The sequence below is a fragment of the Trachemys scripta genome, chromosome 22, assembly GCF_013100865.1.
Source record: "Trachemys scripta elegans isolate TJP31775 chromosome 22, CAS_Tse_1.0, whole genome shotgun sequence".
Taxonomy (NCBI): domain Eukaryota; kingdom Metazoa; phylum Chordata; order Testudines; family Emydidae; genus Trachemys; species Trachemys scripta.
This window is the reverse complement of record NC_048319.1, coordinates 6,003,651-6,028,226: the sequence shown is the minus strand read 5'-3', so window position 1 is coordinate 6,028,226 and position 24,576 is coordinate 6,003,651. Positions and strand designations below refer to the sequence as shown.

General features: G+C 50.5%; 1 protein-coding gene across 1 annotated transcript; it reads left to right on the top strand.

Annotated features, from left to right (window-relative positions):
- The first annotated feature begins 767 nt into the window (after positions 1-767).
- Positions 768-23,095, top strand: BSG (basigin (Ok blood group)). The gene is made up of 9 exons (XM_034755081.1): positions 768-885; positions 10,235-10,582; positions 12,282-12,441; positions 15,190-15,278; positions 15,773-15,909; positions 16,109-16,382; positions 18,524-18,548; positions 19,331-19,402; positions 21,888-23,095. Exons 1-8 carry the CDS (start codon positions 810-812, stop codon positions 19,386-19,388), a joined length of 1,167 nt encoding a protein of 388 aa, XP_034610972.1. The 5' UTR covers positions 768-809; the 3' UTR covers positions 19,389-19,402; positions 21,888-23,095.
- The last annotated feature ends 1,481 nt before the right edge of the window (positions 23,096-24,576 follow it).

The following is a 24,576-nucleotide window of genomic DNA, read 5'->3' as shown; positions in this document are numbered from 1 at the left end:
AAGGGGGTGGGGCTAGGATATTCGGTTTTCTGAGATTGGAAAGTGGCAACCCTAACCCCCTGTCCCTGGGGCAAGTAACCAGCCACTTGGCAGTGATGGAGACAGGCCCAGACATAAGTGTGTGGTCCCTCTGCCTGTCTCCTCCCCTTGCCCCCATTCCCTTTGTCCTTCCCCCACCCCCTGCCCCCATTCCCTTTGTCCTTCCCCCATCCCCCTGCCCCCATTCCCTTTGCCCTTCCCCCATCCCCTGCCCCCATTCCCTTTGCCCTTCCCCCATCCCCTGCCCATTCCCTTTGCCCTTCCCCCACCCCGCCTGTCTCATCCCCTTGCCCCCATTCCCTTTGTCCTTCCCCCACCCCCTGCATGTCTCATCCCCCTGCCCCCATTCCCTTTGCCCTTCCCCCATCCCCCTGCCCCCATTCCCTTTGCCCTTCCCCCACCCCCGCCTGCTTCTACCCCACCCCCGCAGCAGCCCTTCCTCCCCCCCATTTGCACCGCGCCCTCTCCCTCGTCCCTACAGGCGCACGTGACGCTCCTCATTCAGCCCCGCCCCTCCCCGCTCCTTCAGGACACTGCCCGGACGGTCACATGTCCCCTCCCGGATTCCGTCCTTCGCTGTTGTCGAAGGTCAGAGGGCGGAGCGCCCCTGGGAGAGTGGGCGGGGCGTTCCCCCCCGCCCCCTTCGGCGTTGTGATTGGCCGCCGTGGGCGTCGGAGGGGGCGTGGCTGGGGTGTGAGGTGACTTGGCGCGGCGGCGCGCGCGCGGGGCGGCTCTTGGCGGGGCCGGTGGAGCAGCGAGCGGCGTCGGCGATGGGGGCGGCCGGGGCCACGGGGCTGGTGCTGCTGGGAGCGCTGCTGTGCGCCGGGAGAGGCGCCTCCGGGGCAGGTAGGAGCCGGGGGGGGGGCTGGGGCCCCCGGGGGGGGGGGGGGACGGGGAGCCTGGGGGGGGAGCCTGTAGGGGACCCTGAAGCTGGGGGGGGACCCCGCAGTGGAGGGGAGACTGGGACTCCGCCTGGGGGAGGGGGAGATCTGTGGGGGACCCCATAGTGGGCGCCCATGTAGGACCCCGCAGTAGGAGGGGGGGGCCCCACGGTGGGAGTGGAGAGGGGAGACTGGGACCCCCTGGTTGGAGCCCATGGTGGACCCTGCAGTGGGAGGGGGGGACCCCCCTGGTTGGAGCCCATGGGGGACCCTGCAGTAGGAGGGAAGGGGGGGGAGACTGAGACCCAGAAGGGCGGGGGGGATCTAGGGGAAAGGGAGGCTTGTGGGGGACCTTGCCGGGGGTGGGGGGGAAGGAGACTTGTGGGGGAGGCGGCCAGGGCTCTGATGAGGGCGCCCCCCACTGGTGAGGGGAGACTGGAACTCCTGTGGTGGGAGCTCTTGTGGGTGGTGGCAGGTATGGGGGGGGGGCTGGGAACAGAATGACTGTGGTGAGGAATTCAGGTATGAGAGGCACACTAGCTTAAGGGAATCCCCCCACCCTTGCTAAGATGAGGTGGGAACTTCCTGAGCATGAATAGAGGAACCCTGAAGGAGTGGGAGCTTGTCTGGGGCACATGTGAACAGGGGGAGTCCCCCCTGGGGCATGGCACATATGGTCCTTGGGTGAGGGTCCTGGCATCTTGGGGGAGGAGAATGGGGGAGCTACAGCTGGGACTGTTGTGTGTGTCTAGGGCATATCCCACTGGGGGGGGGGGGGGCAGGCAGGAGATGTATATGGGACTGTTCCTTACTTTCACCCGAAGGTAGGATGTGCCCAAACACAGGGAGATCTGGGATGATTACTCTCCTTCCCTAGGGACATGTACCACCATTTCCCATGATAAGAGGGTGGGGGTGGGATTAGGGGTGTGGCGGAGACCACTGTTCCAGGATGCTATCTGATCTGAGGGAGTGTTGGGAGGCAGGTGTTCATAGTCTCCCCCAGGTGAGCTCTCCACCTGGGGATGGTCCCCAGAGTAAAGTTGTCAAGGAAATGGTGGATGGGATGAGTGGTTATGTGTAGGACCATTCCATTCACTCCAGAAGTACTGTGAGCTGCCTCAGCCCATCATCTCCCCTTGGGAGCATGAGTGTGCTTGCTGATGGAAACTCTCCCTTAAAAGGTTAATCTGTAATGAGCATTTTCTGTTTTTAATGTGAAGCTGGTTTGATGCTCTCTCATTTCTGTGTTCATTTTGAAATAAAGCAAAAAATAGAGAGAAAATTAAGCTGGTTCCTTGCTGCCAGTCTAGTTACTGTCAGAGCATAAGTTCATCAACGCAAAAGGTTTTTCAGTAATAACTGATCTTTAGACTTTAAAACCCTGTAAATGTGTACATGGGGCTTCACTTGGTAATCTGCTAATGGAGCAACAATTCTGCCATATATATCTCTTAGGTATTGCTGGTACATTATAAACACCTAGGAATGCCTGTATGGTCGCCATGTTAAAGCTGTGCACTAGTGAGACGGTGGGCATGGCTAGCAATATGACTGTAAATAAGCCAGGCTTTGGCATTTCCTGCTGCTTTGTGACATTTCAGTTTCCCACCTCTTGTGCTGTTGTCAAAGAAGTTTGCTGGATTTATTTACACAGAGCTACGGGTGTGCCTTAGGCTATAAGGGGTTTTCGAGAACAAATAAGACCCAGGACTCTAATTCAACCTAACGCTGCACAGAATGACGGGAAAACATCTGTCCTTCAGGGATTGCAGGGTTGGCTTGCAGTTATAGTGTCTTGCCCATTTCACACTTGTGTGGCTGTGGGATCTTTGGTCTGTGTGTGGGTTTTTCTAAATCATAAATACATTTGGTACCTAATGAAAAATCAGAGGAGGCAAGTATATGGGGGAGAGAAATGCATGAGTAGTAATAAAATGGCTTTGCTCTCTCAGTGCCCCACAGCAAAACTGCATCTTGTTTACGCAGCAGGATTAAAGGCAGAAAATTGTATGTGGTTCTTCCCCCCCCTCCTCCCCCCCAAAAAATCTTCCATCCCCTAAGGCTTGTGACACAGTGTCCAACAAATTAAACTAGAACAGCTGGTGTTCTGGGCTACATATGGGGTATTTGCATTCCTCCCTCCCCATGTTGTATGCATCTCTAGTGAGCTTGAATTTTTCTAGAAAGGACTGACACTAACCCTACACTTTAATACCTAGCACTGCTTTTCGAAATCAAGGTAGTCTGTGGCCCATATGTAGTATGTGACCGGCTAATGTTTGTGCTGTATGTAAAGATCGGATTTCCCATGAGATGCTTCAGAAATCAGAGTTGAGACACGAACACCCCTCGGTCCCCGTCTCCCCCCACCCTGGCAAAGCAGTAACCTTTGGCTAGTGTATATCTTCTCTCCTGCAGATGAATTTGTCCTCTTTCAGGTGCTTCAAAGTACAATGGCCTGGCAAGCAACTGGCGCTTCTAGGCAACCTGTCAGTAATATGGAACTTTCCCAGCTGGTCTTCTATAGTCACATGTCTGTCCCTTTGGTCAGTTTACATCTGATTTTTGATGCCGGTGTTGTTCAGTGATGTAATTTGTCAAGTATTGGTCTTGCTGTAAACTTGTTCTGTTGCTATTAGGCTTTGTCTGTGCAGCTGTTTTGGTTTTTTTGCTTCAATAGAGGGGTCTCTGTACAGGCAACTTCTTTCCTTCCCTACTCTCCATCAAAGCCTCATGCTGTAGCTAACATTTTTTAACCTCAAGAAGGCTTTGAGGGAGATTCTTTAACAAACCAGTCAGTTCTGCAGTGCCCCCTTAACCATAGTGGGTTTCTGCAATGATGTGGATTTTCTTGAACTTTGTGTTTCCAGTTCCTTCTTTCCCAAGGAATGAGACCATGGGGCACCGCGTCTCATGTCAGCTAGGGTGCCAGCACTAGGCAAAGCCCTGAAAAAAAGAGTTTAGTAGGATAATTCAGGCCCCTATTTGGGCAGCTCAGTAGCTTGTTGCTCTGAGAACTGTGTGGTGTGTCAGTATCGTTACGTCCTGGCTTCTTTCCTTAGGACTTTAAAGGTTACAGAGTGAGTCTGGCTCAAAACAGAATCTTTAAATGGAGCTTAGTAGCCTTCCATTTATGGCTTGATTCTGTTAATGGGACATTAACTTGAAAGCAGCAAATATAGAAATGTCTGACAGGCTGGTTTGCTGGTCTGTAGTGATGGGTGTGTAAGTGAGAGAAATGACTCAAAATGCTCAGGTCTAACTCATTGATTCTCACAAAAAATGGTCAAAAACTATCTTGATTGCATTGAGGACATGGATTTAGCTGCTCTTACAAACTCCAGTAGCATATCTGGGCAAATGCTTACAAGTTTTTTCTTCTCCCTATTCCTTTATGATTCTGTATGAAGAACTTTCCCTCTTTCCTTATTGAACAAAATTAAGCTCTAAACATTTTATAAGTATGTTAACTTTTTTAAAAAGTGTGAATACTGTACTGAGCCCCCTTGACGAAGTCTGGCTTTCCAACCACGCTTTATCTCTTCCCTCCTTTGTGGCTGTGTGAGACCCAAACAAATAGGAAAATAAAGGGCTATCAATACACCAAGTAAACAAAATGAGGGTGGAAGGGGAAGCAGATATTTTTCCTCTCTAATCCCTTAATCATGTGTAATGATAGGTTTAAAAGAAAACCGATTTAGACAAATGAGATTTTTGTATGTTAATAGTGACTCTCCTTATAACTTTGCAGTGCCAAGAAATATTTTTTTGGCTGTTCTTATTGGACAGAACAATTGGTGGTCCCCTTCTAAAATCTGCTAATGCTAATCCCACACAGAGGTATCTTGTGTGCATGCTTGGAACCTGCTGTTCTCTGCCAGATTCATGGGGAAGACTGAGCAATTCTGACTCCCGGAAGTGTTCTCACCTCTCACTTGGTTACTCATTGACGCTCACTGATGTTATATAAAACATTCCACCAGAGCCTCCATCAGTAGCTGGAACGTTCACATTTCATTTCCTGGACTGTGAAACAAGCGTCAACCCTATAAGCAAAGGGGTCGTCAGTGCTGAAAAGACAATATTCTGTTCTGGGAGAGGAGGGGCTGCTAGGCTAGCAGATGTCTGCTAGGCTTAGCCAAAGGGGGACGGACAGTCAGATACATGTGCCAGATTGTTATAAGGCAGCAGCTCCTCCCCCAGCTCAGAGGGAGTGTCTGTTTTTAGTTGAAGGTGACTTTCATGTAGAGAACGTTATTTATCACGTTGTGGGTTTTTTTCTGTGGGGCAGAGCAGGGTTTGAACAGGCTGTAAAATGGCAGAGTCTGGTACACTCGTGAGCTCTCAGTTGTCAGAGAATGTCCTGTCCTTTTGCTTGCTTGTTACCCCTCCTAGTCCAGGGCCAATGAAAACCAAGCAGTTAACGTTGCTATTCCAGTGAGTTGATGATAGTTGTACCTGTATGTTCTAGAACAGCAGGAACTCTCATCAGTTCCAGAGAAAGCCACCAAGGGAGTATATGGCAATCTTATGTTCTAGCTCATCCAGTTTGTGCTCGGAGGGGTTTTTGTTACTTTCATAAGCAAGAGGGGCGATACTTAGTTACTGCAAGTACTGAAGGGTGTCACATGAGCAATGCAGACCTGCTGAGCTTCTAGCCTGTCTGAATTGTGAATGAGGGGCTCTGTAACTTAAAGACCGATAATCGTGGAACAGATTATTTTGTCGAGCACATAGTTGAGCAAGTAGTCAACTTGGCTGTGTAACAGTAACCTTTATTTTAATGGCCCCCTTTAAACCAGGCCGTAGTTAAAATGGGACAGGCTCTCACAAGAATGGTGTTCGCTTCCTTGACTCTTCAAAATTAGGTAGTTAAGAATGTTTAATCACAGGACTGGGATTCAAAACCAAGCAGTCTTGCAAAATCAAGAGAGATTGCCAGCCACAACACACGAACGAACTTACCCCTTGTGATCAGGTGAATAAAACCTTGCAAAGTTGTATAAATTGCTCTCTACTTATTTAATAGTAGAAGTGGATTCTCATTAGTTCCTCAGTGCTAGAAGTATGCAAAGCTTGGTGTATGGAGAGAGTAAATATCCTCTGATGCCTTTGTTACATATGCATCTTGTGGAGTCCTTTTAGGGGAGAAAAATTCCACTGTACCCACATTCAGGCATTAAAAATGTAGGAGCAGCAAAAATTATTACAAAAATTGCATACAGAAATCATATTAGAAAGAGCTTTTTATTTATATATATATATATACACACACACACACACACTATGTTATACATACGTACACTCTCTTCTCTCCCCCCTGTCCCCCTTTTCAGGAGTTTACTTAATTACATAAAGGGTGTATTGCTTTCCTGTAGGGAGGCCTGGCAGTGAGAGCTGCACAGTCTGGAGTGACTGTACAGGATGCATATGTCACAAATAACCCTAGTTTTTTGGTCAATCTTCCTGAAAACCCGCTGACTCAACACGGTCGTTTTAGCTGATTTCACTCAGTATTTCTTCACTGTCCAGAAATGACTTCTCTAGAAATAGGTTATTTCCTGCATAGCAACTCATAGGCCTTGGCAGAGGTGGGGGGGGGGGGGGGGGGAATATGTCTACACTACAGTGGCACTGTTACGGTAGTGCCACTGTAGTGCCATAGTAGAGACACTTCCTGTGTTGACGGAAGGGGTCTTTTCCATCTGTAGTTAATCTGCTTCAGCTACTTCAGTGGAAGAATTCTTCCATTAACCTAACTGTGTAGGTCGACCTTACCACCATGCTTGGGGTGTGAAATTTTTCACAGCCCTGAGCAGTGTAGCCGGGTCGATCTGATGTTTTAATTTTAGACCAGGCCTTATACAATACCTGCCTCTGAAGTGGAACAGTAGCTGCTGGCTCCAAACAGTTAACTGATTGTCTGTAAGCCATTTTAAAGGCAAATCATCAGGAGTGGTGCGGTATCTGGCAGGTCTGACTGCTGTGAGGCTATTAATTTACAGATCCATCAATGCTGAGCCGTCTTTCCAGTTCTTGAAAAGGGTGAAATAGGTGACTCCTCTGGACTTTGCTACCTTGAGCACAATAGAAACAAGTATGTTCAGGTTCCTATCCTCTAACCACTCCTGGAGTCTATGTAGCCTTGACTTATGTAACCGTACAACGTTGAGCTTGCCTGTGCTGAGTAAAAATTACTTCATTCTCTGTATCTTGAGTTGTTAGCAAGTCAGTTTCGTGCCTGGGCTGGTGAATTTGCATGACTACTTTACAAAGCTGCTATTAACTCTCACCTTGTAACTGCCCTTTTTTTCTTAGCTGAAATATCTGAAATAATCCACAATAGGGTGACTAAGAGCAAGTTTGCAAGAATATCTGAACCAGAACAGATCAGCTAGCACCGAGAAGGCTGGCAGATGATGCAGTAATGGGAATGCTGAACAATACCACCCGGTCACCGTGACTGGGGTGAGAGCCAGGCTTTGGTCAATTCTAAACCGTGGTCAACTGACTTTGGAATGTGTGAAGGCAAGGACGGAATTTGCACGTCTCTCACGTGGTGAACGTGGGGACGTGTCTTTTTATAAAGCACGGAACTCTATGCAAAAACTTCTTTACTACATTATAAATTACTCACTTGCCTGTGTTCCTCACCCTTAGTCCATCTGACTGGGGGCTAGTGGGTCACTTGTGGACATACGGGGTCAATTCACCCTGGTATAACTAGGTGTAACTGCTGTATAAGACTATGAGAGCAATATCTGCTTACACCAGTGCTGATTTTTAGCCCATGGTGTGTTATTGATTGGTTCTAGTTTTAAAGGGGCTTGTGTCCAGCCTTCTTCCCTGAAAAAGGTGTTTGCTACGATTCACGATCCTTTTAGGGATAAAAAGTGGTGAGCAACCGGAATCCTTGGCTCCCCCCTGACCCTTGAAAAGCTCACATTTTAAGAAACCTTCTTTTAAAGACCACATCGTGTGATAGATTAATACTCCAACGGTGGTCTGAGTTCATAGAACTCTCACCCTTGTTCTAGCCTTGGTCAAGTCATTCAGCCTTTCTGCCTCGCTTTTCCCAATTGTAACGTAGGGATTAGCTAGTTTGTAGAGTGTTTAGAAGACTTAGTGACTAACAGAATTTTACATTAAATTCTTAATCTCGTCTAACCTACAGATGTTTGGTTTTTTTTCATTTTGATCCAAACGTGCTTAAAACTGAATACCTGGAATAGCTTGATTTGTGCCCGCTTTCCTGGTTATCAAAATAGAGCGTATCTTTTTAATGGCAAATTGTGCTTGATGCATTCCCCTAGTTATTTGGGGCACTCGCCAGATCACCTTCAAGGGGATGGGAGGGATTTTAGCTGTTTGAATCAAACTCATGTGCCTACATATGGGTATCTCATGCCTTTGATCCATTTTCCTACCATATTTGTGACTTACCAAATCTGTGGTTGATCAAGGGTTTGATCTCTTCTGGTGCTGTGATCCTGCAGCCATCCTCACTTCCACAGTAGTCCTATCCAACGGGGCTGTGACTTCTTTGCAGGATCAGCTAGGAGAAGAATCTGGACTGTGATAAGAGAGACCATATCATTGCACATATGCTGTAATAGTAAAAAGAAAATGTAAACCGACTGCTCAGATCAGGGTGTTTGTAGCCTTTCAAACTCAACGTAATTCACTAGCCCAGGTTCAAAATGTTCTTGCCCTTCTACAGCAAAAGGGTAATGTGATAACACATCTCACTTGCCTGTCTGAATAATCACTCTCCAAGTTGGAAGAATTTTGGAAGTCGCTTTATAAATCCGTTTTGCCAGCTCTAGTGTGGAAGCTGGCAGTGGCACAACTAGGCTCCTGACTCGGTAAAAGAGAGAGTGCCTCTCCTAGGATCACCTGAAATCATTTGGGGTTTTTTCCTAATGGAAATGCTGCCACCCCCTGTATTAAAGCCATCCTGCTTGTGGCACACTGGGTCTAAACTCTGCAGCATGGCCCCCTCACTTATGCTACATGCAGCAGCACATCGAAACTTCTGTGGCAGCTTCCAGTAAACTCCCAGAAACATGGGGTGGTTTTGTAACTGAATTAAATGTGACGAAGATAATTCACCCAGTCCAGTGGAGAGGGCACAGGACTGGAGGCAGGAGACCAGAGTCCTATTCCCAGCTGTGCTACTGAACTTGGCTAGTGATGTTCTCTCTCACTTCTCCCCCTCCCCTGCCCAAAAAAACCTCTGAAACTCTGACGTCTCTTTCCCCATCTGCAAAACGGGGGTGATAATGTGCCCCCCACCTTCAAAGTGCCTTGAGCCTTATGAATGAAAGGTGGTTGGAAGCTTTGGGAGGAGGTCTCTTGGCACCCAGGATGCTGGTATTTTGGGCACTGGGGAAGGGACTACCTCTTCCTCTTTACCCCTGCTTCTGGGCCGGCACAGAGGGGGTCAAACTCTTAATTCCATTGTAACCTTCAATGCTAGCCAACCAATTCCTTCCAAAATATCCAACTCTGCATTTAACAGTGAGGGGTAAGCGCACAACTAACAGCAAAGTAGTTAACCATGTTGTCATTCGGTTCCAGAGTCTGTGTCCCCGCCATCAAATTGGGATAGCTGTTGCTTCCCTCGTCTAGGTTCTCTGCATGCTTGTGCCGATAGCACTGCCTCGGTTTCTCTGTTCACATGTGTGGGACGTCCTTCACAGCTGTAAGGGCTAAAAACGTAGCTTCTCGCTCTTAAAAATCAAAGCTTAGATTCTGAGGCTGAGGCATATTCTGCTGCAAAAAATATATACCTGGTCCTGCCAGCTCAGCTTTCAAACTATTTAAGAACTCCAACACACTTTCAGGTTGCTTTCTCTTCCACCCCTACTGCAACACTTATCTGCTCTGCACACACATTGGGCGTTTTGCACAGGCAGTTGATTTTATTTGCCTCCTTGCTCTGCATTAAGTTGACAGGGGCTTGTAGCATTGCTGTGCAGGGCAGATGGAGTGTGCGAGAGTGTGTAGACAGTGGCTGTTGTGTTGCATGCGCCACTCTGAGTAGTGTGTTTGAGCTCCCTGTTCAGTGCTGGTTGGGGGCTCTGGTTCTGTAGTAGCCTGTAAAAGGCAGACTAGCAGCGCTGGTGGAAAGCATTGGCTTGGGTCGCTATATCTTAACAGCGTGGCTGGATATAGCACACACGCAGTTGGGGGGAGGTATGCTTACCTGAAGCAATAACATGTTGCACCTTCTTAAAACAGCTAAAATCTGTGTGGCTGAATTCTCTCTTTGCACTAACGCTTTGCACTAATACCTCTCCAACTCGTAGCTGGCTTTATAAAGTCACCACTGTCTCAAAAGAAACTGACCGAGGACAGTGTGGAATTGCACTGCGAGGCGATTGGCAACCCTATCCCTGAGATCCAATGGTGGTTTGAGGGAGATGAGTCGAACGAGACCTATGCTCAGCTCTGGGATGGTGCACGGCAGGACCGTGTCAAAATCAACGCCACCTATAACCTGCACTCTACCAGCACCATCTACATCGCAAACCTCACGATCAACGACTCGGGCACATATGAGTGCCGGGCTAGCAACGACCCTGACCGCAACCACTTGTCGAAGAGCCCCAAAGTCAAGTGGATCCGTTCCCAGGCTAACGTTTTTGTCATCGAACGTGAGTGGCCGCACTGAGGCCTTGGCACTTGTTCAGACGCGGCGATGTCTTGAGTGTTTTGCCAGGCCTGTCCCCCGCACTTGTGTCCTGTGACTTCCTGAAAACTCTCCTCACCCTCCCGTCCTGGCTGTAGAACTGAGAGACTCCTACCCTCCTGTGATCCCCTTCACCATCCGTGATTTGATCCACAGTGGCCCTGCTCAAAAAGGGTTGTGACTTCCCACCAAAACACCGTCCGACCATCCTGTACCTTTCAGAGCCCAAAGAACTAGTATGTGCTGCTTGTCCTAAGATGCCTCGGTGTCCCAATGCTGACTCGCAGAATTCAGAGTCTTGATTCTGCTGGTAGACTCTGCCTTAACCACCACTGACAAACCAGCCCTTCCCTACAGTTCCTTCCAACTTCTGCTCCTGTGACCAGTCTTGCTTTACGCTTTCTTCCTTGCTAGCAGTATGAGCTGTGGGCATCAAATTCTTTTTTAGTTTCTGGTGATGCAACCATTTTTGAAATGGCCGTATGTGTCTGTGTGTGACACTGATAATGTGACTGTAATTATCTGTACTGTGGAAGTGACCAAACTTTCTCTCACTTAGAGTTAAAAGTCCAGTTTTTGAGCTAGATGAGATCTTTTTCCTCTCGGTAGCTGAAACTTGGACTAATGCATGGAAATCAAATTTAACCTCACTACTTAAGATGGTATCTTGGCTCTTGAAGTCATTGGAACTAAATGGTTGTAGCATTTGTGGTGTATGTTCTAGGTAGTGCAAATGTTCTAGATAATGCAAAGAAATCTAGTGGAAGACAATACTGCTGGAGTAGTTCTTAGCTTTTTTTACCATCCTAAGTGCTTTTCAGCCCTGTGCAAAATGTTCCTTCAGAGAGGGCTGGGGTGGGGTGGGAGAGTAGAAAACCTCACGTTTTATATTGGCTGCTTAATAGTTTCCATTGATTGAACTGTTTTCCCAGAGACTTTCCTCTCCCTGTGAATAGAATTTTTCCACTAGTGATCTCTTAGCTGCGTGACAACAGGTTAGATCAACTTTCTTGTCAGACTTTGGAGAGTCAGGACCTCATTCTCCTGTTAAACTGGTGTAAATCCATCCAAGTCAGTGAAGCTACACTGATTTCAGATGTGCAGGCTGGATTCCAGTCTCTCAGACTTGCATTGTGTTTCCATCCAAAAAAGGGACTGGATTGTGGTCCTCTGTTCAATCACCAGGTGAAATTAAATCTGTTAAACCCTGACAGATTCAGGTATGAAAAAATGGAGTGAATGATAACACTGCTTAAAGGGTTTTCCCCTTGTAATTGCTCAGATATGCAATGGAAAACGAAGTGCTTTGATGGGCACTTAGCTGTGATGGAATATAAAACACAACCGCTCCTGAGAGCGCAGGAGGCTCCGAACCGTCTAGAGACGGTTTGGAGAATGATTCTGCCTTGCTCTGCTAAGAGATGTGCGGAGAACATAGTTGCCTTTTTGCCAAATGTGCTCAAGACTTGGTTGTCTGACTCCTCCTGCACCTCCCTTGCTGATACCGTTTATCAGTTTCTTATAAGTTGCGAGGGTAAGTGAAAAGCTGCCATGGAGACGGTGAGTGATATAGATATTCTTTGTTTTAAAGGTCCTAAGGCAGGTGAAATGGCTGCTGAAATATATAAATGCCCCATGTTAACTTAGGTTTGTTATGAATGCAGATCCCATTGTAGAAACCTCCCCAAATGTGACTTCTGGCTCGGCTGTTGTGATTTCCTGTAACATAACCGATTCTCAGTCTCCGATCATGGGCCATATGTGGAAGAAAGGAGACAAGATCTTGACATCCGATAAGGAAATATCTGACTACACCGCCTACAAGTAGGTGTCTGAGGGCATTGGGGGGGAGGGGGAGATACTGTTCTTGCTCTGGTCTGTCCCAAGAAAAGTTCTGTCTAAGGCAGCTGATACTTCAGGTCAGCCAGACCCAAATGGCAAGGTTGTGGAACTAACTATGAAGATAGGACAGGGACTTCAGAGAAGCATCCAAACTTGGGGACAATAACAGCATTGGACTATCAGGACTAAGATCCATTGAGGCTCAGGGCCCTCTTGTTTGCAGAAAACTTGACCATGCTCATGCTACCAAAAAGCCTGCCTTCTAAAGCACTGAGCAGGGAAATTTACTTCCTTTCCCCCAACCCCATTACACCCAGTGTGCCCCAGAGAGGCAATTCCTTCCCACTTCTAAACTATAGCAGTACAAGATGTAACATGGCCTCAGGCTATTTAAATATCTGGCCTCTGCTATAGTTCTGCACCCCATCCCTCCTGAACATGCAGCGGGATGGACTGGCTGATGATCAAACGCACTGAGTTCATGCAACAATTCAAAGGATCGCTGCTGGATTTCCTGGACGGAAGCGGCAATCGTGAGTGCAGTCGGGGGGTGCTCAGATACAGCCCTGGAGTCCTAAAACTTCTCCTGAAGGCCAGGAAGTCCTCTGCAGGCCTGGGAGAGTTCAGGGGGGATTTTAGTGCTCCAGCCTTGTATAGAGGTGCTGCGTGTGTCAGGGGGCCTGAGAGATGAGGAACCTGGATTCTGGTCCCAACTTGGTAACTGTCAGATCTCACACCAATAGAGAGACTGGGACCTGCCCAGTAGGAATAATACATTGAGCCCCTTGGTGAAAGGCATATTTAAAAGTATGTATTCTAGTGTCCTAAATTTGTTCCTTCTGGTTTGTCTGCTGTGTTGACGTTGGACAGAACTGTGTCAGCAAGGTTCCGTGTGATAAGCTTCGGGAAATGGCTTTGATGAAAATCAAGTGTTCGAAGGCACGCAGACAAACCAAACCAGCATTCCCACTCTCTGGACAGGAAGTGAACTGTCCGGCTCCTGCAGAGGGCCACATGTGGTGCAGGAGACTCCAGGATATGTTTTGTTTGTCTGCACTTGAGTCGGGAAAGATTTTCCTGCGCAGTCCTCCTCTGGTATGCTTCCAGGGTCCTGTCCGCTGTCCCCAGAGAGCTGCCCTGCTAGTTACAACGGTCACTGCCCCAGCCTTTCTAGTCCCAGGCTGTGGCTGAGTGGGCACTGGAATACCAGCCCCATTGTAAAGGGGCAACGAGCTTTCCAGACTCATTACCATCAGCCCCTGCTGGCATTGGCCCAGCCAGCCGGAGCGGCATCATGTCCTTTTGTATGGCAGAGCTGACGTGCCTCTCTCCCCATAGCAACAGGGAGCTGAACAAGGATTAAAGTATTTCCAAGCCAGCCTCCCTCGTGTGACCTCAATTCCTTCGCTCGAGTGGCTTTTAGAAGGGGGAAAGCTCCGAGCGCAGCAGAACTAACAAAACCGCCCATTGTGTCTGTGCAATAACAGCACTAAAACTCGGCCCCCCACGTTGGGGATCACCACGCTGCAGAATCGAGCGTTTGTCGTGAGGCAGCTTTAATCCATCAAAGCCTGTCGCTGCAAACCCCCCAAGACACAAACGGCAGGGTCTGGATTCGGGCGGGATTATTCTGCCCTAATCTGATTTTTCTTACTTTTGAAAGCCGCCGCATAGCCCCATGTGCAGCCCTTGCTTGGTGGGCATTTCTGAACGGGAGCTGAGCAGCCACTCCGCCAGTAACTTTCTTTTAAACCCATCCTGCTGCCGCTTTAGCTGTCTGATTTGCAGAGCGGTCACGGGGTTGATGTCCCACATGAGAGGTGGGACAGCATATCTGGAGTCTGGCTAACTCGGTTCTTAACTTTTTTTTTTTGGTTGCACGTCTTGTGCTAGCTTTGCTCTGCTGAGTTCATTTTAAGTTAGCCTCTGAGGCCTTTGTTGCCTGAGAGAAAGAGGAGCGTGCTGGAGATGGTTTACACAGAATACAGCCTCACTTCTGGTGCTTCAGAACCTTGGTTTTGCTGACCAGTTTTGTCCTGTTAGTCACAGCTCCACATGAACTGCAGAGTCAAGAAAACGCAGCGTCATTGCCTAGGATGTGTCTACGCTGCAATTAGACACCCCAGGCCAAGCCAGCTGACTCCGGCTTGCGTGGCTAAGGGGCTCGGACCACCTCGCGGAGTTCTAGACCCTGGACTCCAGCGCAAGCCCGAATGTCGACACCATAATCCGAGCCCCTCCGGCCAAGCCCCGTGAGTCTGAGTCAACTGGCACGGGCCAGCCGCGAGTGTCTAATGGCAGGGTAGGCGTACCCTCGGTGGGTGACGGCGGCAGAGCTAGGAAGGAGTGAAAGGTGGATGGTGGGTTTACAGATTCATCTGCCTGGGTAGGAATTTAAGATTAAGCAATCTGGCCTGGGTGGACAATGCTGTGTTGACAGACCTTAGGCCCAGTACAGATTAAGGGCAGGGGGGAGCAGGGGAGGTGGGCTTCTGCTAAACATATGGATGGGCTTAATATTTTGTAGCTCCAATTGAAGTGCCAAAGCAGAAAAGTCGGCCTATTTCTCTTGCCCATAAGTGAAAGCTCAGCCCTGCTTTCTGCAGCCTGGAGCTGGCTGTTCCTTTCCAGCCTCTGAGCTATTGACGGGATGGTCTCCCTGCTCCCGGTAGCGTGACAGGCCGTGACGTCCCCCTAAATCTTCCTGCTTATGTCCCTTTCTCCTTACAGAATAGGGCACGTGAATGGAGACAGCTCAGGGGTGTACGAGTGTATCTTCGAAACGAACCCCCCTGTGAGTAGGACTGTGTACGTGACAGGTAACTCTTTTAGTATCTCCTCTCGGGTACGGGGGGCGGGCGGATGTGCTCGCTCAGCTCTGGCAATTTACAGCTGCTTCTGGTAGTAACCGGGGAAGGAATGGGATAGATTCCTACTAGGCAGCTTCTTCTAGTGTTAGGATCAAGCGGTTTGTAAACCGAACAGTTTGGCCGCCTGGGGAAGCAGAACCAAAGATGCATCGACCCTCTGCCTTCCTGAACGAAGGGAATGATCCCTGTGGGCATATGGGCAGGGGGTGAAGATAGCTAATAGCTGATCAGGTGGTCTTGAGCCCTGAATCTCTCATCGCCTGCTTGGGAAGCGCCTCGAATGCTGGGTCTTTTGAGAGAAGGAATGGGAGCCAGAGGCCTGTTTCTCGGGCTGACATACAAACCTATGGCTACCTTGCCGATGATGCTGGCTAGCTGGCCTACAGCACTTGCAGCCCAATCAGGCTGGCCAAATCCCTCGTCTGAGCTGCCTTTCTCTGCAGTTAAGCCACATGTGATGGCCTACAAGAAATCCGAGCATGGGAACGAGGGGGACACCGGCGTTCTGATCTGCAAGAGTAACTCTTATCCTCCTGTTAGTCAGTGGACCTGGTACAAGATCATAAACAATGCGAATGAGGTGAGCATTTGGGGGGGACATCTCTTCCCGGAGGAGTGGGAGGGAGGGTGGAGCTTATCCCTCACCTGGAGCTGTAATCCTGAGATAGGCAGTTCTAGAGGTGCCTCAGTGAGTGAGGCAGGGCGGTGTGGGGTGGAGTTGCTAGTGGTCCAGTCACAAGAGGCTGCCCCAATCATTCACTTCTTTCCCCCGCTTCCAGCCCATCATCAATGGCACAGAGCGGTTCATCATCAAGTCCAGTGAGAACAAGACAGAGCTGCGCGTTGCTAACCTGGACATCGAGAAGGACCCGGGCAAGTACGGCTGCAACGCCACCAATGAGTTGGGCACCAACGGCACCGTTGTGGAACTGCGGGTTCGTAGCCGCCTGGCAGCGCTCTGGCCCTTCCTGGGCATTGTGGCCGAGGTGCTGGTTCTTGTCACCATCATCTTCATCTATGAGAAAAGGAGAAAGCCGGATGAGGTCCTTGATGGTAAGGTGCACCTGGAGTTTAGGGGTCGCGTCTAACCCAGGGACTCTGCAGCATATGGGTGTAACAGTTCTGGGTAGGGTGGGGATGAAAGTATCTTGATTTCAGAGGGGGCTTCCCCGCTTGCAGAGATACTGCCGGAGGGGTTTCTGATCAGATGTTAAAGGGGAAAACCGCTCTGCTCGGTGCCTCCTGCCCCAGCCAGGGATAGATACAGCCTCTGATTGGACCTGTGTTGGCTAAACTCATCCCTGATCATAGCCAGGAGGCTGAGATCCTCCTCATCTCTTCCTAACACAGTGATGTTACGTTGGTAGTAGCCAATCACTAAGACTATTAAGCCTCCCCCGGACCTGCTCTGTCTCTACTATTAAGCCCCCCTCTGTGGTCCTCAGGACCACTGCCGTGCTGCCCTCGGAGTGGGGTGACACCCGGGCCAGAAAGCAAACCGGCCACCAGGTCAACCCATTGATCTCCGCCACTCCGGATTCGGGGATCTGAACCCAACTCCCTTTCGATCGGCTGAGGGCAATGGAGGCCATCGTCCGTCCCTGTCTCTAGTGGGCCCGATCCTTTTTTCCTTTTTCGAGCTCCGGGGCCTGGCCCGCCCGGGCAGCGCTCCTCGGAGGCGTGGGGCAATTTTTTTCACCCCAGACTTCCGTGGGCCCGATCCTGTTGGCCGGGAGGCAGTCCCTCGCTGCGGCCGGGGAGGGTGAGCCCAGGGCGGCCAGCCTGGCGGCCGGGTCCATTTCTCTAGTGGGCCCAATCCTTTTTTTCTGGCTCCGGCATCAATTCCCCGAGAAGAATTACTCAGCGACTTGTAATGTGGGTCATCTGATCGGAAACCCTTGAGCAGACGTTACCAAGAACTTCTGAAAGGGGGATTATAGATTCCTAAAAACTAGCTGCAGACCAGTCAGTTCTGGCTCTGTACAAAGATGCCTCAAACTCTGGCCCTCTGATGAAGGGACTTGCAAGAAGCTTATCCCAAGCCAGCTCAAAGGCTTGCCCCGGAAGGTTATGTGGTGGTGGGTTTCTGGGATGGCTGAGAACATGGCTGTGACCAATGTCCCTGCTGGCATTATCTTTCCGCTCTCTTCCCTCCTCTGCTGCTGGGTGGGACCTCACATGGTAAGTGGAAGAGACAGCTCCAGCTGTCCCTCTGCATCAGTCCTCTCACCAGCTGCGTATAATCTTCAGAGTGCCCCACTGCAGTCCCCTAGGCCTTACCGCTGGGCGGCACGTGGGGGAAGTGTGGGCCATGGAAACGATGGCACACAGCCCTCTCCTGTTAGAGGGTGGCAGATGCCAATGAACTGGTGAAAGGTCTGAGCGAGTCAGGTGACACCAGAGATGTCTTTCCCTAGTTACAGTGCTGTTGACGTAGCCAGCGCACGGTGTTTGGCAGAATGTGTATAGGGCGGGGGCTCTGCTCCCCCCTACTTCCCTGAAAGTCTCCTGTTTAATTTAATGCAATCTTCGCTTGCTGTCAGGGTCTGTGTGCGTTAGTGCTTGGGCTCTGGGACGTTCGGCCGGATCAACGGGGTTGCGGTATTTGTGGCAGGAAATGTGTAATTGTGGCTCTGCTATTGGCTTGCGCAAGTCACTCCAGCTCTGGGCCAAAGAGGAATTGTACTTCTTGGGAGTGACTGAGGGTTGATTTTTATGCCTAGCATGCTGAAGTAGTAAACAGCTGCCCAGCCATTGCTTCATGGATCCCCAGCAGTGTGGCCTTCAGATCCACCTCCGTTAATGTGGTACAAGAATTCCTCCCGGTTGGGGGTGAAGTTTAGTTGTCCTTGGCAGAAAGGGACATCCCTGGGACAGCCAAGCCCACTACTTGCCAAAAAACAGGTGACCACGTAGGAACAATACAGCTCTTGCTGCTTCTGGCCTTAAATTCACATCCCTAGACCCTGCTGAAGTGACAGCTATATTGCCTGTTGGGAGCTCAGGGTGGGATGGCATCTTAACGGTAATCTCCGCCAATATGCAGCAGCCTATATAGAAAGGCCTGTTCAGAATGCTGGCTCTTAAGGTTCGGGGACCGGTGGCTGGGTGTGGTGTACAGGACGTGATGTTTGGCTAAAGGCTGCATCCTGACCTTTCTTTTTCCTTCTTACCATGCGATCCTGGGCCTGAAGATGATGATGGAGGGTCCGCACCACTGTGAGTACCAGCTCTCTTATTATATGACATGTTGGCACAGATGCAGTGATGTGCTTTGCATACTTGTGGGCATGAACAAACTGGCTAGTGCCCTAGTGCAGTGGTTCTCAACCAGGGGGACACGGACCCCAGGCAGGCCACAGAGGTCATCAGCTCATCTAGCTATTTGCCTACTTTTACAACAGGCTACAGAAAAGGCATTAGCAAAGTCAGGACAGACTAAAATGTCATGACTTGTTCATACTGTTCTGAATCCTGCACACTGAAATGCAAGTACAGTATTTCTATTCCAATGGATTGATTTTTGTAATTGTATGGTAGAAATGAGAGAGTCAGCCATGGTTCAGTACTAGCGCGCTGGGACACTTTTGAATGTTTGTCTGATTTTTGTAAGCGCGTCGTTTTTAAGTGAGGTGGAACTTGGGGTATGCAAGACAAATCAGCCTCCGGAAAGGAGTTTAGTAGTCTGGAAAGGTTGAGAGCCGCTGCCCTAGTGAGCCAACCAGCTACCAGAAACGCCTTCCAGCGGCTTGTCCTCAGTGTGGTCTTTGTTCACGGTGTTCAGTTGGGAATAGTAGCTTCTTTTGTGTTCAGATGGCTCATAACCGTATCTCGCTGTGTCTTGGATGCCTGTCTTTACATCTGTCCACTTTAGACCCGTGCTTCATCAGTGAGGAGGGAGTTGGCCCCTTAGCTCTCTACGCAGCCAGGCAGTTTCTTCTTTGTTGTGCTAGGAAGTCCTGGCTCTCCTCTCACTGCCTTCTCTCTCCCCCTTTTCCCAGGAAAAGCAATCCCCCAAACCACAAGGACAAGAACGTCCGCCAGAGAAATGCTAACTAGGAGCGGGCGGCCAGGTGAGGCATCTCGGCAACCACCTCAACCCTCAGCTGTCTGCACTTTGCAGAACGTGGTGTAGTTTGCTCTCCCAACCAGTGCCGAGGCCTTGCCTCTGCCCCCCGGTGTTCCCCACCACCAGCTGAACGCCTCTTGCTGGAAGCATAGGCAGCTCCAGCCCTGGGTAACGGATTGTGGGGTCTGGCATCGCCCATTGGGAGCTAGTGGATGCAGATGGGCAGCAGGAAATGGGAGGGAGGAAATGGGAAACAGCGGGTACTTACGGCTTCGCAGGGGTCCATATGCTGCTGATTTGGAGCCATTGTATCAAAGGGACACTGGTTAAAAACAAAAACAAAAACCCCTTGCCCCTCATGTGAATAGCCCAGATCATTAACACTGGGGAAAGGCTCCTCACTTAAGCTCCTTTGCCCAACTGCAGGGCCTCAGGCAGTGGTGTGCCTCCGTCTTTCCTGTTCTCTGCCTGTGACGTCATAATCTAGTCTCTGATGGGCTATAATACTTGGGTCTTGTTTCAGTTGTTGGGTTTAGCGTGCAAGTGCTGGGTGGTGTTGGTGGCCTGTGATACACAGGCGGTCAAGCTAGATGATCTGGTGGTCCCTTCTGGCCTTAAACGGACTCTAACAGTTGCCAGTTATAACAACGCCTGTGCTAGGCACAGTGGCAGAGTAACGCGGTCACTGCCCTGAGGAATCTAAGTAGACAAAAGGTGGGAGAAAGGATGATCCTCTCCATCTTGGAGAGGGAGCGAAGACTTAGGCCAGGGGTCTCAAACTCAAATGACCACAAGGGCCACATGAGGACTAGTGCATTGGCCCGAGGGCCGCATTAACTGACACCCATCCACCCACTCCCTTTCCCCCCCCCACTTGCTGGCCCCAGCCCCGCCCCACTCCACCCCTTCCATGAGGTCCCGTCCCTGCCCTGTCTCTTTTCCCCCTCCCCTGAGCGTGCTCCTCCTTCCCTCCCTCCTGGAAAGTGCTAAGCATTATACAGAGCATACAGATCACTGCTGCTCCTACAACAAGTCATTTCCAAGCGGTTTTAATAAAATATATACACTCAGTAATGCACCTCACTCAAAGGACAAAACATGCACTTAGCTAGATTTACTTCTGTTAAAGACCCCACTGCACTGGGCTGCACCACCACTGCTCTACCTCTTCCAGGAGTGGCAGGTTTGTAGAATTTTTGGTGGTACCCAGAACCTGCCCTCCCCCAAACTCCACCCCCACCTACCTAAGGTTCTGGGAGGGAGTTTGGGTGGGGGTGGGGGGTCTGGGGTGCAGACTCTGGGATGGAGTTTGGGTGCTGGGTGAAAGCTCCGGGCTGGGGCAGGGGGTGGGGATGCAGGCCCTGGGATGGAGTTTGGGGTTAGGAGGGGGTGCAGAGGTGAGGCCGGGGCACTCGGGGGAGGTGCATGGGGGTGGCAAGCGGGGCCGGGGGAGAGACCCGGCCCCAAACATTGGGGAGCAGGGAGCTTAGCTGCCACATAAAATAACTCGGGGGGGGGGGGGGGGGGGGGGTGGGGGGGGGGGGGGGAGGGGGGGGGGGGGGGGGGGCGCGCATGGGGAGCTTGGCGGGCCGCAGGGAAGAGCTCCGCGTGTCGCATGCGGCCCCTGGGCCGCGTGTTTGAGACCCATGACTTAGGCCTTGTCTACACTATGTTGCCAACAAAAGTTGTATACGCTGCATGGGGCTGCTTTGACATTCCTCCACACACTTCAGTTGAAAAAGCAGCTGGCAATCTACTAGGATGCCCCTGGAACCATGGGATTGAGAAACCTGCATCATGTGACGCTGTCTCTGCCCCATGAGGCATTGCAAACCCTTCCCAAAGCGCTCTGTGGCCAGTTGTGCAGTGGGATCGCTACCACAGTGCATTGCTCTGTGTCCTTGCAAGAGCTGTGCATGTGGATGCGCTCTGCCCACACAAGGAGCTAGTGTGGCCCTGCGACGGCGATTTTAATTAAAGCAACGTGACTTTTGCCAACAAAACTTCGTAGTGTAGACAAGGCCTTAGGGCGCGTCTGTGCCACAGCTTGGGGGGTGCTTCCCAGTGCAGGTGAGCCAACATGCGAGCCCATCTTGAGCTCGCACACGGGCGGCAGCTCAGACTAGCCGCATCAGTGTGTAGAACCAGGGGATTGTATTCAGTTGATTAGCCCATGCCGCTGCAGCCATGCAGTTTCTAGCCTGCTGCCTGGAGCACAGCTAGTGAGTGATTGTTTACCCTCCCCACTGCTGTGTAGACAGATCCTATGTGATTTGCCAGCACGCGCACACAGACAGAACTGGGAGTTGAGCCTTGAACTCCTGAGTCCCAGTCCGATGTCTTCGCCACTAGGCCATCTTCCCTCTGGCTGTACCATTTAAACCACTGTACTGCCTACGAGTGCAGCACCCCCTTAGCTGTCTGGAATAAAACTGCCTGGGTTGGGGACGTCCCAGCAATGGCTAACTGGCTTCTCTCTCTCCTGTCAGGTGGTGTGTAGCTGAGAAGATCACCTGGATGTTTTGTTTTGCAAAGTAGCATCAAGAATATCCTAGGGCGTCCTTGCAATTCAGTTACTTCACTTTTTAAAGAAACAAACTTAAGTTGTAGCTTCTAAAATATACACTTTTTTTAAAAAGAGCAGTGGGAGGGGTTTTCTACCTGTAAACTTAGTCCCTTTGTTGCTGGTAGTCTTTGGTCACTGGCTGTCTTTTTTGTCCTATATCTCAGTGTTGGGGTGAGGTGGGAGCGTGACCTGTGTGGTGTCTTGCTGGCTTTATGCAGTGTGTAAAGTTAATTGGGGTAGAAGGAGGTGTGCGGGGAGGGGTTGGAGTGTGTCTGCAGACACTGCGCTTCCAGGAGTCAGTGCCTCTGCCCCGCTTTCCTGATTTCTGGTCGGAGGCCCTGCAGGGAGCTAAAGAGAGAACTGACGTCTCCATGTAGGCGAGCATGAACCTTGGACGCAGCCCGCATGCCGTGTCTTCCTAGGAGCCCTGTCATCCTGCCCTGTTTTGTGCATGTCAGGGAGAAACTGTTTCAATGACCTTTCAGAGGAGACCTGATCTGACCCAAAGGGGTGGGAAGCCAGTTATGTACGGCTAGAAGAGATACTTTACAGAGCTTGGATTGGGTGGTGTGTGTGCTCCCACCTCTCTGTGGCACCAAAGGGGGTGTCTGGCTCCGTCCCTTGGGGATTGGGTGGGAAATCCTCTGATATCTGCAGGAAACCCCCCCCCTCCTTTCCCTCCCCCGCAATTGATCAGTGCCACAGCTACTCTCATGGGCTTCCTGCCCCATTGTCTCTCTCAGCAGGGCTGCTTTATTTACCCTCTTAAACAACAAAGACAACTTAGGGGGTAGCTTTTAAAGCTGGAAATTGAGCAAATGTGACTAGTTAACTTATTTCACACTGTTTTGTTAGTCTCTTTTTAAATGTCGCTACACTGGGGGTGGGAGGGGGGGCTGAGTCTTGGAGTGATTGCTGGGCTGCAGGGCTCATGTTCAGATCTGCCAGGGAGCAGATTGACTGCACGTTTCCTTGTGCTCGAGCCATCTCAGTGTTTCTCTGTGACTAGGCGCCTGCGAGCGGACGGATGCGCCACGCAGTCTGTATTCATCACCCGTGTTGTTGGGTTAGCATTGAAATATTCCATCTGTTAACAAACTTCACAAATAAAGATGATTCCTTTTTCTGGTCCCGCTTGTGTGAATTCTGATTCCTGCTTTCAGCTTCCGGTAGGCCAGCAGCGATCACAGCAGGCCTAATCTGCTCTGCAGTGTAATGCCACCTTCAGCATCAGTCACTGGCACCTCTCAAGAGATCGCTGTGGTTTGGAGACATGGGGTCAGACCTTGACTTCGGGCTGGTTGGACTTGAATCCCCAAATGCTTACGGCTTGCACTGCATAATCATCCCTTTCTCTTACAGAGCGCTTTTCATGGGTACATCTCAAAGCACTTTGCCAAGGGAAGTACATATTATCCCCCATTTTATAGACGGGAAAACTGAGGCATGTACCGACGAAGAGCGACTTTCTCAAGCTCGCCCCGTGGGCTGGGAATAGACCCTAGGTCTCTTGAGTGCATCTCCTGGGATCCCCTCTGCCACAGGCCCACGTAAGGTGAAGTGTTGGGTTCCTTTTGAGTGGTCCAAAATTGCATATTCTCCCCTGCCTCTTCTGGAGCCGTGGCGCCCATGTGGCCCTCGGAGGGTGACTGAACACTGGGTTGTGGGTGTTCTGTATGAGCACAGTTCTGATGAGTATGGCTGGAGGCTGAAGGCCCCTCTCCATGGAGCGGGTGCAGCACAGGCACCGGCAGAAGTCTAGGCTTACTTGACCTGGAGGGGTTACCGGGGGTGTGAAGGGGTGGCTGGGGCCCATTCAGTCTTTGGCACACCTGGGATTCCATTTATTACTCTGGTTAACGGGTTTTTGTGGACATCTGACTAGTAGGAGCTGATTTGAGCCTCAAATGAATCTCAGTTGCAAGTACCCATTGTCCGTCCCTACCAACTTCAGCTGGCGTGGAAGGGATGCTGTCTAAGTGAAGATCGTAACTGATTAAAGTCCAGGGGTGTCTGATATGTGATCAGTCAATTTCCCTTTATGGGTGGAACCCATTCCTGTCACCCGGGAGGGAGGTATCCCCCTTGCAGCCCCTTTATTCCAACAGCCGGCCTGCCCCCTTCTCTTGCACAGTCCCTCCCAAGAAGCTTGATCCGTAATGCATCCAGCAAGCGGAACAATGGGCAAGGAGACATTTTTAGTTTCAGGTTTCACTGCTTGTAAACAAGAAGCCGAGGGGGTTTCGCTGTTCCTCGCAAGATGTGAATTGAGGCCTTCATGGGGATTCCCCTAGCATGAGCTACAGGAATGGCCATGCGGCATCAGACCAATGGTCAATAGAGCCTGTATCCTGCTGTTAAAGTTGTTTCAAAGGGGATGCTATTTTCCCCCCCGGTTTGTATAGGCTGCGATCTGAGTCCTGGGCAGCCGTTGATGAATGCTGCTTAAGCAACAAGGGCCCCAGACCCCGAAGGCACAGCTGAGCAGTAGCAGTGTTACCAAAAGCATTTAATGGCTTGAATTTTCCTTGCTGCACTCTCCTACCCAAGCCACATCTCTAGTAAGCTCGTTGGGGGCAGGGACTGTCTCTTTGTACAGCACCTAGCGCAAC

Excerpts from the sequence above, each read along its gene's own strand:
- BSG (XM_034755081.1), top strand. The coding sequence starts at position 810 with ATGGGGGCGGCCGGGGCCACGGGGCTGGTGCTGCTGGGAGCGCTGCTG. Across the intron at positions 16,383-18,523 it reads GCCGGATGAGGTCCTTGATG|ATGATGATGGAGGGTCCGCA; the intron begins GTAAGGTGCACC and ends CTGGGCCTGAAG. Across the intron at positions 18,549-19,330 it reads GATGGAGGGTCCGCACCACT|GAAAAGCAATCCCCCAAACC; the intron begins GTGAGTACCAGC and ends CCCTTTTCCCAG.